The sequence below is a fragment of the Zootoca vivipara genome, chromosome 7 (genome assembly GCF_965207765.1).
Source record: "Zootoca vivipara chromosome 7, rZooViv2.hap1.1, whole genome shotgun sequence".
Classification (NCBI taxonomy): Eukaryota; Metazoa; Chordata; class Lepidosauria; order Squamata; family Lacertidae; genus Zootoca; species Zootoca vivipara.
The window spans coordinates 16,825,589-16,842,435 of record NC_142590.1 but is presented as its reverse complement, the minus strand read 5'-3'; the positions used below and the strand labels follow the sequence as shown (position 1 = coordinate 16,842,435).

Genomic DNA, 16,847 nt, shown 5'->3' with positions numbered 1-16,847 from the left:
TTTTAGCCTAGTGCAAAGATTTTCAACTTTTTTGAGTCCACAGCTCCCTTGACCAACTACCTTCTTTCTGCGGCACCCCTGTTGGGCTCAGGAGCCCAGTTATGTCACCCCTTGCCTGCAGAGCTGGCAGCCTCTCACCCTTTTTCAAACACCCTCCTTCGTGGAGTGTTCCCACAGTCTCCTCTCCTGTCTTCATGCATGAGAGTCCTCTGGGCATCCACTCTTGCCATCCCTGGTCTCTGAGCTGCCCCCCCCCCCAGGCACCAAAGAAAGGTGCCTCTTCACACTGCCCCACAGGGGCCTGGGAAGAGAATACTCTCAGCCTTAGTGGCCCAAACTCCGGTACTCTGCAGCATCTTAAGACTAGGTCTGCTTTTCTTGTTTTTTCCATTATAAGTTTCTGTTGGGCTCAGGAGCCCAGTTATGTCACCCCTTGCCTGCAGAGCTGGCAGCCTCTCACCCTTTTTCAAACACCCTCCTTCGTGGAGTGTCCCCACAGTCTCCTCTCCTGTCTTCATGCATGAGATTCCTCTGGGCATCCACTCTTGCCATCCCTGGTCTCTGAGCTGCCCCCCCCCCCAGGCACCAAAGAAAGGTGCCTCTTCACACTGCCCCACAGGGGCCTGGGAAGAGAATACTCTCAGCCTTAGTGGCCCAAACTCCGGTACTCTGCAGCATCTAGGTCTGCTTTTTTTGTTTTTTCCATTATAAGTTTCCCACTTACATGTGTGCAGCATTGAATATAAGCCAACATATTTTTCTTGCAATAGTAATATTTGCTCTAGGATAAAGTAACCCAAGCCAATTCTTCCAACTTCTGTCAGGAATCTATGACATACAGTACTGTCAAAGGCAGGTGGCAGGGTCAGGTAAGTAATAACTCACAACGTGCCAGTAAAGTTAACTCTTTATTCAAATAAACCAATCAGCTCAAGCATAATGAGCCCAGCAAATCTTCCCAGTAGATCTTTCCCCAGTGAGGCAGTTGCAAGGACTGAAGGTCCCCGCCTTTCCACTCCTTCCTAAGACTGAGGCTCCTTCACCTTATCTGTCTTTGCTTTACCCTCTTCATACCTCTGCAGGTTTTGGGAGACCAGGGAGGAGGGGAGCTGGTCACAGGAAGGGGGGGGCGGCTCCCTGGCTTCATCATCAGCCTGCGTCATCTCTGTCTCTTGGCCCCCCTCCTCTCCAGCCTCCACTTCTTCCTCTAGTTCTGGACTGCTCTCTGTGACAGCCTCTTCCTGCTCCCTAAACCGTTACCACTTCAGCTGCCAACACCTCCACCTCCTAGCCTGCTCTGCCTTCTCCCTCTGACCATCATCATCCCACCACCAATCCCCTGGCTCTGACCATTTTTCCCTTGGGGGTTCCCTAGCTGGTGCCTCCCACCATTCCTCTGCATCCAGCCAGTCCATGACATTGTTCCTTCCTGTCTTCAGACTGCCAAGTAAATTTCAAATAGAGCCTATAGAATAACACCTCTTTCTAGCAGACAAGGGGAAAATGTGCTCAGGAGGTTTTGCAAAGTAAAAGAATTCACCAAAGCATTCTGTGCACACACAAAGCTCTGCTTCGCCCCCCCCCCCTTTAACCTCAATACTAGCTGTCACATTTGTTAACTGAAGACTCTGAAATTGTGGCTTGTTATAACCTAGATTTCAGCAGCCTCATTATATCAGTTTGTTAGTGACTGATTGCCAAGCCCAGAAATCTTTTTATTTTGAGGCATTCTCCCCCACCCCTTTTTCTAAACTGTCATGACTTTCCTCCAATATTTTATCTGGACATCTTCATTTCTCAGTCTCTGTCTGAGCTCCATAGAGGAAGAACATGAGCTTGGTTGTGGGGATGAATAAATATATTATTATGGGTGGATGCACTTGTGCATTATTTTGTTGTATGCAGTTACTCACAAACTTCAGTCAGAATTATTTATTCAGCATTTCGAAACGGGTGTCATGAATACAAAAAGATCAAATAACAGTAAATTAAAGTTGCATACATTACCCGTGGTTCTGTCATTATTTCAAGAGCAAACCTAGCAGTGATTTAATAACTTGGGATTTAAATCACTGCCTGATTTAAACATGATGCTGGGCTTATAAGAAAAACATAGTCATGCAACATTCCATATTGAAACCAGTCCCTCAATTGCTATGTACACAGTGTTAGCACACCAGTGATGAAGCCATAGATTTCTGAAATACTAACTCTGGGTGTTCAGGCACAGCAATCAAGTCCTGTGGGCACAAATTCTTATATTAGTTGTATTGTGTGTAAATAGGGACCCAAAGAGGATTAATTTAAATTTCTCAGTTTGGAATACAGAGAATAATCAAAAGAGAAGAGATTGTCTACTCCAAAATGACATGGGTGATTAATCTAAGAGTGCATGTCATTGAGTCTATGAAGTCTTTGAGAACAATGTTGAGAGGTTCATCTTAATAATGCTTATTTTTTGGTGGCAAATCAAATCTAAACAAGTTCTGTTTTGAAGATTTTATATGTAACCTGGGAGGAATCAAGACATGAAAGTGAAGAGGGTAATGCAAAGTCTTCACATTATAGTTATTCATACCTTAACATTATTAAGTGTGAATTTATTTATAAAAATAATTTCCATGCCTTTCAGCTCCACACAGGTCCCCAAATATGGTTCATAGTCATAAAATCAAAATACAATACAGCAGAACAAGAACTAAAAGCCATTGTTTGGGGAAAACATACAATAGCAGAGGAGAGCAGAAAGCAACCCAAAAGTTTGGCAAAGGGCCAACCAGTTCTTACAGTCGAGTAAGATGTCATCCTGGTTCATTTGTGAGGGAGCCATGAGTATAAATTTGTTTTGTTATCCTGTAATTCTTAACCATGGTTTAGTGCTATGTGCATGAACAGAAAGGAGCCACCATGTACCTTGGGTTCCTGCCCTCCCCTTCCCATGTTTTCCTCCTGTGCAACTGGGAGGACTTTATTAGAGTTAAGTTGCATATTCTGTAAAACCTAACTGGTTCTTGTACGTATATGAAACCATGATTGTGATTTAAAACAACTTCTGTTAGGCTTCATAACAGTCAGCTTCAACCCATGGGTTATGAAGCTGGTTTGCTAAACTAAGCAGAGTTTGTTTTTAAACCATTTTCCCTGGTCCATACATAATGAGAAACTTGGTTTTGTGTAAACTAAAATTAAGCCCTGCCACAGAGCAAAAACGAGGATACATTTGCCGACTTCTACTTTTAACTATGGATTTCTATGACTACTCTCATTTTACATACCCATGAAAAAGAAGGTGTGTCCTGGAAAAAGAGGACATATGACAACCCTACCTCTGTAGAAAACGTTGTTTTTCTTGTCGATGTTCAATGTTTTGCTTTTTTTTATTCACAGGGAAGTGGTGCAGGCAAACTGTGTCCATTGGAAAAAGAGGTTCTTGTTTATGTGTAAAATGAGTGCAAGTGCCACTACAGGGGTCTTGGACCCCTGCATCTGCAGAGTGTCTGTTCGGAAGGTAAAAATGACCATTCTCTTCTTCTGATATTTGGATTTTAGTTTATGCTGTGGCCATGTGCCTCTAAATAAGTGGCAACTTAACTCTGTTTACTTATTGTACATCCAGACTCTAATTATATTATTTCTATTGATCTCACCAAATATAATTAACAGAATTCTCTATAAATATCACACTGCCAAAAATAGTGAGTAATCAAAGATTAGAAGAAACTATTAATTCGTCTTACTTATTTAGTAATATTTTTATATTGCTTACCATTAACAAGTAATTGCAGAGCAGTTTATAAGGGTAGAAATGTTTTTTCTTAAAAAAAATAGAAACAAAGGTATATAAAAAGAAACACTATAGATATCAATAACCTAGGGCAATTGGGTCAGTGCTAATGATCAGAGACAGCCTGTGTAAACAGGCACCCAACAGTCGATGGCTCCCAGAGGGGATGTGCAACTACAGAGATAGCCTGCTTTTGTTCACTAGATGACATTCCACAGGTCACAGCACCATCAGCAAGGTCTTCTCTGATTATCTTGATCTACTGTGCCTGTAAAGGAGAAGAGCTACACAACTTAATTACTTTTACCTTACTATTGATAGCATTGGTAATATTGTAGGGGCTCAAAATGTGTTTTTTCTTGACTTAGGGAAACCCATTACAATTTATAAAACTTCCTCAATATTCAATAGTATTGCTTGCTGTGTGTTAAATGTTTATGTCACATGCTGTGTGTTAGCTCTTTGACATTTTTCATAAGAAAATAGTGATTACTAAACCATAACCATTGGTTATTCTTGCAGGAATTAAAAGGTGGGAAGGCCTATGCAAAGGTAAAGACACAACCATATCAGTACAATACCTCCCCTCCTTTTACTTAAAGGTACCCCTGACCGTTAGGTCCAGTTGCAAACAACTCTAGGGTTGCTGCGCTCATCTCGCTCTATAGCCTGAGGGAGCTAGAGTTTGTCCGCAGACAGCTTCCAGGTCATGTGGCCAGCATGACTAAGCCGCTTCTGGCGAATCAGAGCAGCGCACGGAAACGCTGTTTACCTTCCCACCAGTTTACCTTACCTATTTATTTACTTGGACTTCGTGCTTTCCAACTGCTATGTTGGCAGGAGCAGGGACCGAGCAACGGGAGCTCACTCCATCGTGGGGATTTGAACCTCCGACCTTCCGATCGGCAAGCCCTAGGCTCTGTGGTTTAACCCACAGTGCCACCCGCGTCCCCTCCTTTAACTTACACATATGTAATTTTAATTTAAAGAACTGTGCAGATTTATAGTTCCTATCCTTAAGGATACTGGATGTTGCAAATACTGTTTAAAAGGAATAGTTCTGTAGCACTAAGGAAACTGTCCTGCTTTTCCTTTTGTCATCTTACGAGAAACTTCTTTCTTAAAGTACAAATGCTTTGATGCCTAAACTGTTTGTTTCCCTTGATGGTTCTGTCATTGCTGACTTTTAATCTTTTGTCAATAGCTGGGTTTTGCAGACCTCAATTTGGCAGAGTTTGCTGGATCAGGAAATACCACTCGTCGCTGTTTACTGGAAGGTTATGATACCAAAAACACAAGGCAGGATAATTCAATTCTCAAAGTAATTGTGTGTGTTTTTTCTCTGTTTTCCATTGTTTTTAGAATAGTATTTTTCCATAATGTTGAATGGGAAAGCAAAGGATAGCATTCATTTAGTTTGGAAATTGATGTTCAAGTACAATGCAGTTCAAATCCAGTGGAGGAAAATAATTAAATGTGTTTTATGTAAATGCAGCCATGCAAATAGGATGAACTAACCTAATTAGAGAATTAATTAATTTTCAAGGTTGCTTTTTTGTTTGCCCAATATTAGGGAGAATTTGCCAGTTTTGCTATCAGTCATGGCTTGTAATATAGTCAGCCAGGAAAAGGTAAAAAACACTTTCCACTTCCTTACTGCTGAACTTTGCCAAAATAAATTTGTTATGGAAGTGTAATATTCACTTGTTGCAATTATTTTCCTTCTGAAATGGCTAGTTATAATATAAATTATATGATTGCCTTTATGGACAGCATGTTTGCCCATTATGTGTCTTTTAAAAAGCTGTCTTCTGTCAGGCTAACTATAATTATTAACTTACATGAATATTTTTAGTTGGCAGATAGCTTTACTGTTAATTGTGTCATTCGTCTTCACAGTAAACATGTGAGTTAAGCCACTCACATATAAGATGTCTGACATGGATTTTCCCATTTCATGCTTCTTGGTATTTGAGTCTAATTTTATTTTTATTCATTTTTCCTAACTTACAGGTCTTGATCAGCATGCAGCTAATGTCTGGAGACCCATGCTTCAAAACGTAAGTTAACATATGATACAGTCATACCTCGGGTTACAAACATTGCGGGTTGTGCGTTTCCGGGTTGCGGCGCTCGTGCATGCACAGAAACGCAAAATGACGTCATGCGCAGAACTGCTGAATTGCATCACGCGCGTGCGCAGACGCAACACTTCAGGCTATGAACACTGTGGGTTGCGAATGTGCCTCCCGCACGGGTCACATTAGCAACTGGAGGTATGACAATCACACCCACCATTGCACCCAGTATGTTTTGACTATACGTGATTTTGGCTTTAGACACAATCCCTGGAACGCAAACCCTGCATAAACCCTGTGGGCTTACTGTACACACTTTGTGAGGGAGGTGGGCTTGGTTATAGCCTTTCTAGTTGCTAGCCTATCTTCATGGAAGAACACATTAGGCCAGGGGTCCCCAAACTACGGCCCCCGGGCCGGATGCGGCCCAATCGGCCTTCCAATCCGGCCCGCGACGCCGCCCGCTGCCGCCGCCCGCTCTCACGGCACGCGGCGCAGCGACGATCTAAAAAATCGGCAAAAAATCGCCGAAAATCCTTTGTGCGCATGCGTATGGGCCTCTCCCGACCCGGAAGAGGTCATTTCTGGTGCACTTCCGGGTCGGGGGAGGCCCATACGCATGCGCACAAGCGATTTTTTCCCTGCCCGTGTGCGTGTGCGCATGCGCACGAGCGCGCACTCCCCCGCCCTCCGGCCCGCTGCGCGCGCACTCCCCTGCCCTCCGCACGGTAAGTCTGGGGACCCCTGCATTAGGCTATGGAGAGTTAAATGGAATCTGGATTGGTTTAGCATGTCTATAGAATTTGAACAATAATGTTGGAACTTGCACAGGTCTTTCACATTCAGGATTCTGAATCACAGCAGTTGTCTCAAAACTCCAGTCCCTGTCCCCATCCCTGGGACAAAAAAAGCAGTTGTAATAGTGTACAAATTCTTGAGTACAAATTGGGTGAATTCTAATCTCTGGAAAGTGTAAATCAGGCACCCCCAAACTTCAGCCCTCCAGATGTTTTGGACTACAATTCCCATCTTCCCTGACCACTGGTCCTGTTAGCTAGGGATCATGGGAGTTGTAGGCCAAAACATCTGGAGGGCCGCAGTTTGGGGGTGCCTGGTGTAAATGGTGTTAAATACTTCTTAAAATAAAGTGAGTCTCTTAAAGTGAGCCTCAGCAAAACAAATGCATGCCTAGAATTAAGGATATAAAACAAAGTGCATGGGATTAATGATGCTGTAAATTTTACTGTTGGTCTTCAGCTTCAGGAGTGTTAAAGGGCCCTGTGTCTGCGCATGCCTATTCCAGCAGACTGTTTACGTGTACTGCACCAAAAGGAAAAATGTGGTTAGGATGGATTTCTAGACTAATGAGGTATTTTGCGATGAGTCATGCAGCTTGGTGAGTGGTCTAATTGTACCGTAGAAATGCAGCTGGGAAGCTTTTATTTCCATCAGCCATGCTGCAAAAGTTAAATGTAGACAGTAGTTTTGTTTTTGTTTTTTTAAAGGTGTTGTAGTACAGCATAAATTCTTAATCATAAGTGAGGCTCTTTTTTAAAAAAATTGCTTCTCTTGTGAGTTGGTATTTCTGGGCAAGATAAATTTAAACGAGAATGTATTGGTGCTAGAGTATTATAAACAGATGTCACTTTTGCCTCAAGCAGAAGAAGTGTTCAGAAGACAATTTTTTGCAGCCTTAAATTCTATTAGTCCCCCAGAAAGCTATGAAGAACAACAAAAAGCTCAGAGCTTGTCGGAGTTCTGTAAAATCAGTTTTGTGAAAATGTTATATGAAGATAATACAACTTAACTCATGAGTTGTTGTAATAGTAAGATTAGGTGTAAGCTTGTTTCCTACAAGACATGGGGCAACCCTTGGCCTGATGGCCACTTTGCAAACACATATTTGCAATGATCCTGCTTTTTTAGGCAAATACTTTTAAAATACCTTAGATGTCCTACTTAGAGTAAATCCATTCAATTAACTACTTAATTTTAAACCACTACCTCTCGAAGCCACCAACATGAGTCTGACTAAACTGTGGGAGGTAGTGGAAGACAGGAGTGCCTGGTGTGCTCTGGTCCATGGGGTCACGAAGAGTCGGACACGACTCAACAACAACAATCTCTCATTTAGAATGCAAATAATCCCATTAAAAATTGAAATCTTAGTTTGGTTCAGCTTGAAAGGCATCTTGTATGGATAGCCAGTTTAGTGAGTAACTGTTTGCTGAAGCTTTCTAGATTGCACACTCCTTTATTTAATTTGGGTCAGATTTATTAGCTTGTCTACAACCATCACTGGTACTGAGTGTTATCTGTGTTACCTTATGGCAGAGATTCCTTTGAGGCCACTAAAAGCTATCCTATTATTTTAAAATAGAATTAACATTTTGATTTTGCACTGAAACACAATGTGCTGAGGCGAGCACTTATTTTCCAATAGCATCTTCATTCCATCATGATTGATGAACTGTATAATAACTGAGTACACAATAGTTCCTTGATAAAGAGTTGCTGGAACTCATATCACTAAAATCTTGAGTTTAATGGTTAACTTTATGTTAGCAAAGGGCTAGTTTCCAAACCAGTCTCTTTAGTTCTTCTGCAAACATTACTATAATGTTTCTGCTGGGTGGCATTCTTTTACTACTGCTCTGGCAAGCAAATGTGCTCCCCCCCCCAAAAAAAAAGCAGGGATCAGCAACCTTTTTGTGCCAGGGGACACATTTAGAATTTTGAGAGTGTGTCTTGGGTACCCATCACAAAGGGGATGTTCTGGGGATATCGCATAAGACGAATGGATGCCACATCTGAAGGAGCAGATAAAGAAACAGAACCACAATTAGGGAGGGGGACACCTACATCGGTCACTGCTACACTTGCTCATTACACCTCTCCTCTGTTCAGAATGGACAAGAGAGTGGTTATGCAATCGTGGCATCCAATAAAATGTGTGGGCATGTTTAAGAGCAAATGTCCAGTGTAGGAGAAGCTGAGTGAGTGCAACCAGGAACTAAGCAGGAAGAGCAAACGATTCCATGTGCATTGTGATTTTTTTTTAGAGGACTTTTAATACTGAGACCATTGGCACCATAGAAAGTATGGTGGCAGCTCTTGTTTGAAAGGAGTCTACTTGGAACTCAGCAAGGGCTGGAGGACACTGCTAAGCCCCCCGATTCACTGGCAGACATGGTGACATTAATGGAAACGTAGGTTTGTTGTTGGGGCTCAAACCTACTGTGCTACTCCCTTTTTCTTCTGGCCTTTTCCTCCCTCACATTTTTAAAATTTGCGTATAGGGATGCTAGACATTCTACAAAGGCAGACTCTAGCCATATATCTTAATCTACTCAGCGACTTAAATTTGCATTTATATATAAAAATTACCACATGCCAATTTGTGTTATTGGGTCCATGCCTGGCAGTGACCCTGAGGAAAGGCCTCTTTAATCTCATCGCTGTGGATGAACAATAGCATAGGCTTTGGCAGAGCTCTTCTTCAACAGTTTGCTAGTATATGGGAATCTATGGAGGGACTTCTCTAGGGCCTATTGTGGACTTAACAGTTCATTGCCTGCATCTCAATTTTAATACGTGGTGCATAATAGTGTGTAGAGATGGTGGCGTTGGGATCCAAGGCTTTGCCCAGGGACAGCTTAGAAGGACCTTGGGGCTGGATTTGCCCCTTGGAACCGAGCAAGAGATGAGAACCAGACACATTGCTCCCCACATTGATAGTCACAAATTGCCTGATGCTAGCTTACTAGTTTAAAAAATCTTGCTTTTATAGAAGGTATTTCATATTTTCAAGGCTGCTGGGCAATTTTGCTCAGTTTTTAAAAATTAAAAGAACTGTTTTTCAAGTACGCCATACATTTTAGATGATCCAGATGGCGGTTCTTTCTGATGTTAATTCACCCAGTCAGAAAAGCATTTTGTAGAATGATTAAAATTGGTTTCTCTGTTTTATGAGGGTGCCTGAGAGCATACATCAAGCACTGCAGCTGCACAACCCTATTTTAATAGCACATATGGTCTTGCAGAACCCCATTGAAACAAATGAGAGACACATCAGCAGTGTTTTGAACAGTATACTGTAGTGGTTTATCAAGAGTCTGATAAAACTATTTTTGCTGCATGCATGCAAGTACCGCATGTTGCTGGGGGGGGGGTTGTTAGGCTTCTGGCATGCCACAATAGATGAGTAGTGGGCTGCATGTGACTTGGTGGGTTTACCCTTTGTGCAGTCTGGGAATATACCGTATTTATTTTACTTGATGGGTTACAACTTGTGCAGTCCTGGAATAATGACATTTATTTATTTGAAAGGCTTACTGTTTGCTTTAAATCTATCTGCCTTACACACTGTTCAGGACATTGCTGTTTTATTTGGTTTGCAACAATTATGTTACCTTGCATGGCTATGTTTGGTGTTACAGAGCATGTCATAGCATGCACAAAACACTGCTTTAGATTTTTATGATAGTAGAAAACAATAGGAAGTGCTAGGTTGACATATTACATAAGGAGAAGGCAAATATAAATCTTCTATTTATTTAAACTAGTATTGAACTCAATACAAGCCATGAAACAGCTGTAAAAACATCACTTACAAGACCCTGAACTACTAACTGCTATAGGCACTGTTCTGCAAATCCTGCTTTTTTCCAAGATGCTAAATAAAAAGGTTTTTTAGAGAGATGAAATCTACAAATTAACAGTTATTTGGGTCTTCCTGGCGCTGAAAAAGATAATATTGTATAATTCTGGGGGGAAATGTTTTGAATTTGTTGGATTTTGTTTGCAGTATATGTGAAATGCATATTTGTTTCTCCTAGGCAAACACAGATAGGACCAGCTTTAATCTCAGTCTGTTTGTTTCATTTCAGGCCCCCATCCACAGCAATGTCTATAGCAATTGCTGGAGAACCAGAATCCCTAAATGAAGACAGAAAAGGAGCAGAGAATACAAAATCATCACATCTAACTATATCGGGTAGGGAGCCTGGGGAAAATAAAAAAGAATAATTTCATTTAGATAAGTGGGAATGCCACTTAACGCAGGCATCTCTTGGTATTAGAATATAAGTTGAAAACTGCACTTTGGCATAATTGTTTTTATACGGAGTCTATCTACAAAAAACCTGTTCAGGTATAACTAAGAGGTGTACCTCAGGGATACTATGCACATTTAGGAAAAGCATTGCATCATTTCTGAGAGCTCCTAGAGTGGTTGCATGATTGAATTCTCCACAATTTGAAAACCTTGTCTACAGAGAGCTAACTTGTTCGGGGTTTGATTCTCCTTCCTGCAGCACCAGTTGTGCAGGTTGTTCTTAATATGGGGCAGTATTCAAACATGCAGTACCCCACTGCACTCTTGACTGCCTGAACACTTACAATCCCAGCTTGATTATCAAGATCACCTGTAGGAACTTTGCTGGTTGTTCCTAGAGTTGGTGAGGTTCAGCTGATGTCCACAAGACAGAGCCTTCAGTGTCAGTATCATTGGCCCAATCCTATGAAATACTTTTCAAACAGATATTTAATAGGTGCCTTCTGTAATAAATTTAAATATTTGCTGAATTTTTTATGTTGCTAGGCTTATGAAGACAAGAAAAAAAGCTTTCTGCAGTAGGTAGCCAGCAAACTGTGGCTTTTAGGTTCTATGTGGTTTTATTGTATAGATAATTGCTGTAAACCACTTGGACTTTTTAAAATGAAATTGCAGTATACAAGTGGTTGTTTTTTTAACTAGGGGTTGTGCTGTGCTCCTACTCACACACACACACACACACACGGCACAATTCATACTAAAGACAACACATGGTAGCAGAAGTGAAATACTTTATTGTGGGAAGGTACAATGGAATGTTGCCTATTTTTCCCTTGCAGTGTCTCTTCCTTCTCATTGTACTCGAACAATTGCAGAAGTTTGAGTAAAGCAGGGGTGGAGAGACACTGAGAGGAAAATTGTGGTTTTAAACAACAGCATAAGTTTGAATAAAGCAGGGATGGAGAAGCACTGGGGAGTTTGTTTTTTAAACTAGTGCAAAATAAGGAAAAATAACAGAGATGGGTACAACACAGAAACTAACATCAGAAAGCTAACACAACAGAACCTTTCCCTACTCACTTATTGCTGTACTCAAACCTTGTTTTAAACAGCTGCTCCCCAACCCAGTGTCAGCACCTGCTCACTCTACTCAAATCTATGTCATTGTTTAAAATTGCCACTATTTCATCGCAGTATTTTTCCATCCCTGCTTTATTCAAACCTCTGCTGTTGTTTGAAACCACTACTCTCTCCCTGTCAGTGCTCCTACCTTCTCTCTCCCATGGCATGGCCACTGGTGTTGTGCTGTCTGAACCAGCAGAAATTACCCCTCTATCGTTATATAGCCCATGTCTCCTACATAAAAACTCTCTAATCTTTCTCCATTTCAGCTCTTGACCATTTTAGAAAATTATATCAGGAAAACAAAATAGTCAAAACCACACAAATAATTTGAAAAACTGGTGCAATAATTTCATCTGTATGTTACTTCCTTGATATAATGTAATGGCTAAAACTACTGAGAATTACCCGCTGAAGAAAGTGTATGCTTTAAGCAAGTCTATCACTACTCAATGTGGACGATTAATCTGAGGAAGTAATTTGGCAGCAGAGTTGCTTGATCCTCATTTTTTGCAGATCTCGCAACCAAGAGCATGTCTGTCCCAGATGAACTTGGAGCATGTGGGCATTCTAGAACCTCCAGCTATGCAAGCCAGCATTCAAAAGTTTCAGGTAGGAGGTTTCTTGATGTGCACTATTAATTACTTCAGTATATTTAGCAAAAAAAAAAAACTTCTGTGAGATTAATTACCTGCTTTTTTATAAGCTGTGATGGATTTACAGACAATTTAAGTAAAAATAGGAAAACAATTTTAACAGCAAAGGCTTTTATGTGGAAGCCATTTTAAAAGCACACTCTTGACATGAATTACATGAATTACAAAAATGGTCAAAGGGGTAGGCATTACAGTACTTTTAAAAATGCTACTCCTGTGTTTTTAACTGTGTTGTGAAATTAAACGGCTAACACTTTCTACTGAACCTCCATTATAGGAAAAGCTTTATACTGACCGAGTCAAACCATTCGTCCACCTAGCTCAGTATTGTCTCTACTGACTGACAGCTATCCACTAGGGTTTCAGACAAGGTACATTCCCAGATGACAGAGGTTGAACTTGAGACCTCCTGCATGCAAAGCAGAAGTTCTAACACAGCCCTTTCCTTAAAGGAGATTTCAAATACGTCAGGCTGCTGTTTAAAATACCAGGAGCAATGCCAATTAAAAGGAAATGTCAGTGACTAATTTGTAAGTAGAGTGTCAAAGCCGAAGTGAAGCAAGACAAACTTGCATTTCTTTAGTGAAATGCAAGCACTTAAAGCAAATTATTATGCTTGTTGACCCAGGTGGCGCTGTGGGTTAAACCACAGTCTAGGACTTGCTGATCAGAAGGTCGGCGGTTCGAATCCCTGCAGCGGGGTGAGCTCCCGTTGCTCGGTCCCAGCTCCTGCCCACCTAACAGTTCGAAAGCACATCAAAGTGCAAGTAGATAAATAGGGACCGCTCCAGCGGGAAGGTAAACGGTGTTTCCGTGCACTGCTCTGGTTCGCCAGAAGCAGCTTTGTCATGCTGGCCACATGACCCGGAAGCTGTCTGCGGACAAACACTGGCTCCCTCGGCCTATAGAGCGAGATGAGTGCCGCAACCCCAGAGTTGGACACGACTGGACCTGATGGTCAGGGGCCCCTTTACCTTACACATGATGCAAATCAGTCAGAGTGAATGGGGGAAGATATTAGTCAGAGTAGTCAAAGAGACTGTTTTAAAAATGTTATGCTATGAACCGCCCTGAGACCTGTGGGTATAGGGCAGTATACAAATTTAATAATAATCATTCATACATACATAGGGACCCAGGTGGCGCTGTGGTTAAACCACTGAGCCTAGGGCTTGCTGATCAGAAGTTTGGCGGTTCAAATCCCTGTGACGGGGTGAGCTCCTGTTCCCCGGTCCCAGCTCCTGCCAACCTAGCAGTTCGAAAGCACGTCAAAATGCAAGTAGATAAATAGGTACTGCTACAGCGGGAAGGTAAACGGCGTTTCCATGTGCTGCTCTGGTTTGCCAGAAGCGGCTTTGTCATGCTGGCCACATGACCTGGAAGCTATACGCCGGCTCCTTCGGCCAATAATGTGAGATGAGCGCGATCCCAGAGTCTGTCACGACTGGACCTAATGGTCAGGGGTCCCTTTACCTTTACCTTACATACATAACCAAATTGCCGTTTTAATTATTTCTTTGAGCCCCTTCTCTGGAAGAAGTATATTAAGCAGAGAGTTAGCCATACAGGACAAGAAAGGAGCAAGTTTTCCCTTCATAATCTTAACCAATATATGTTCCATGGGGACCCACAAGGGCTTTTGGCCTATCCTCAGTCCCCTAATAGTCTTTTCCCTGGATATCTGTAGAAAACAAGCTTCGGCTTGTTAACTAGCTATCCTAAGTGGTAATGAAGCTACAGTACATTGCAATGCCAGTGTCTTGGTGCAAGGAATGACTTCCAGATTCACAGCAGAGCTCTGAAGAATTTCCTTCTGTCCCCTTTGCCTTAGAATAGGTAAAAACTGCAATCTGATTGCCTCTCATTCTAAGAAGTCCCTTCCACCCCACCCACCCGTCCTAAACTGAATTGAATCTATTGTCTCATTTATATATTTAACTCAGTAATTGCTGGCCCAATCTGAACACTAGTGTACTTAACTGTGCTAATCATACAGTCTTCCCCTGCCTCCATTTTTCTCCTTTCTTCGTTGTGCCTATTTCTATATTAGAATTGCCTTGGGAACATAGACCTGACTCCTTATTCTTTCTAAAATGTCATGTTCATAGATGGTCATGTGCATCTCATTTTTTAATTATTGTTTTTAAGTTATTTGATACTGTGGCTGCCTCTTTGATGTATTCAAAGTAAAATTATTTTGTGATTCTTTCACTAACCAAATGAATCCCAAATATTTGACATGAGTGTCATATTTAAGGTAGAAGTGGAAACCAAAATCCTGCAATTCAGTAAAGTATAAGCCTTGGCATCAAAATAGTAGTTCTGAATCATTCTCTTCTAGGGTATAGCACCTGCCACTCCAGATCATCCAGTTTCTCTGATCTCTGTCATAAGAGAAATACTTCTGTGGGAAGCACGTCAACTGGTATAGGTAGTATTCTGGAGCCATGCGAAGAAGATGAAACCAAAAGGACTGAGGATAATTTGGAAGTGCCCGTGAAAGACACAACCTCAGAAAAATTCAGCAGGTACAAGACTTGCAAAATACTTTTTCCAGTTTGCTCAACTACTTATGCAGAAGTATTTTAGAGTTACACTGTGATCTAAATGTTATATATAATAAATATTTCATAGGCACCCAGTGAAACAGGATTCTGTGGAATCACAGCTAAAGAGGGTTGATGCCACCAGAGTGGATGCAGACGATATTGTTGAAAAAATATTGCAGAGTCAGGACTTCAGTTTGGACTCAAGTGCAGAAGGTTTGTAAAGCACAGGAAAATGAAAAACCTGATTAAATATTGGCTCCAAATTTCCTCATTCCTGAGTGGGCCTGCATTCCAAATGAGTTAGGTCCAAAGTGATCCTACCATGAGAAGACAACTCTGCTCACACAAGTGAGGGAGGATCTGCAACTTCTGCTAACTCCCTTTTCCACTTGGAGTCTCCCACATCATTCCCAAGGGTTTCTGAATCCTGGGGCTTGGGTTTTCATGGGTGCAGAAAGTGCACCACAAAGGAAGGGGGCAGGAAAGGTCCATTCCACAAATGGAGTTCTGCAAGCTTATTCTGACATCCAAGTCAAGTGTGATAACATTGCATGTTATGAAATTTGACTTTTTCTTTTTCAGAGGAAGGGCTAAGACTTTTTGTAGGCCCTGGAGGGAGCACTGCTTTTGGAAGTCATCACTTACCCAATAGGTATGTATACTAATTCTACATATCTTCCCTACCCACTACACAATAAGCAACAAAGACCACATATGAGCAATTCTAAAATTTGGAAACATGCTCCAGTAATCATTTGGACATATCCTTTTGGTTTTGTTTGTAATTTGAAAATTGAACTGCTCTTTCTTTTTCTTTCTTTTTTTAATTTTAAAATTCTTTATTCAGATAATTTTAAAAAGATACAAAACAAAACAAAAAAAGTAATTTAGTAAAAAGCCAAAGAAATATCAAAAGAAATACCACATTTACATAGTATCAAAAAACATTTACACCAAAATTGGTAAAAAAGCATACATAAATGAATCAACATCACAAAGAAGGGGGGAGAAGAGAAAAAAGAGAAAAGGAAGAGAGGGAAAAGGGGGGAAAATACTTCCTATTATTTACAGCACGCTTCCCTTTATGTATTCTTTGTCTATTGCTATATCTCCTACTTTACTTATTTACAGATCTCTCAATTATCTATTATTATGTTTTCTCTTCTTATGTTTTTATTCTAAGCACATCACTAAATTGTTTTCTAACTTTTCTTTCTCCAGGTAATCTGGACATATTTCCATTCTTCCATAATTTTTTTGCCTAGATACATTTCTGATTATAGCCGTTAGTTTCGCCATCCTCAAATAATCTATTAATTTTTCCTGCCACTCTTGAACCGTTGGTAATCTATCTCCTTTCCAGTTTGCTGCAATTAGAATCCTGGCAGCTGCACTTGCATAGAGTAAGATATTTACTCTATCCTTTGGTATATTGGATGGGATCAGACTTAATAAAAGAATTTCAGGACTTTTCTCGAATGTACATTTCATCATCTTTTTCATTTTGTCATATATCTTATTCCAATAATCGGCTACTTTTGGGCATGTCCACCAGCAATGATAGAAATTTCCAATTTTCTTTTGGAATTTCCAGCATTTTCC

General features: G+C 41.0%; 1 protein-coding gene across 2 annotated transcripts in view; it reads left to right on the top strand.

Moving 5' to 3' along the window:
- EEIG2 (EEIG family member 2) overlaps positions 1-16,847 on the top strand; it is a 31,149-nt gene that overhangs the window by 9,891 nt on the left and 4,411 nt on the right. Inside the window, exons 2-10 of one of the 2 annotated variants that reach the window (XM_035122171.3) lie at positions 3,388-3,508; positions 4,307-4,336; positions 4,989-5,105; positions 5,798-5,844; positions 10,752-10,858; positions 12,557-12,652; positions 15,038-15,224; positions 15,331-15,458; positions 15,828-15,897. In XM_035122171.3, the coding sequence (XP_034978062.1) occupies positions 3,388-3,508; positions 4,307-4,336; positions 4,989-5,105; positions 5,798-5,844; positions 10,752-10,858; positions 12,557-12,652; positions 15,038-15,224; positions 15,331-15,458; positions 15,828-15,897 (903 nt within the window). The remainder of the gene's footprint in view (positions 1-3,387; positions 3,509-4,306; positions 4,337-4,988; positions 5,106-5,797; positions 5,845-10,751; positions 10,859-12,556; positions 12,653-15,037; positions 15,225-15,330; positions 15,459-15,827; positions 15,898-16,847) is intronic. The other variant, XM_035122169.3, reaches the window with a different exon arrangement.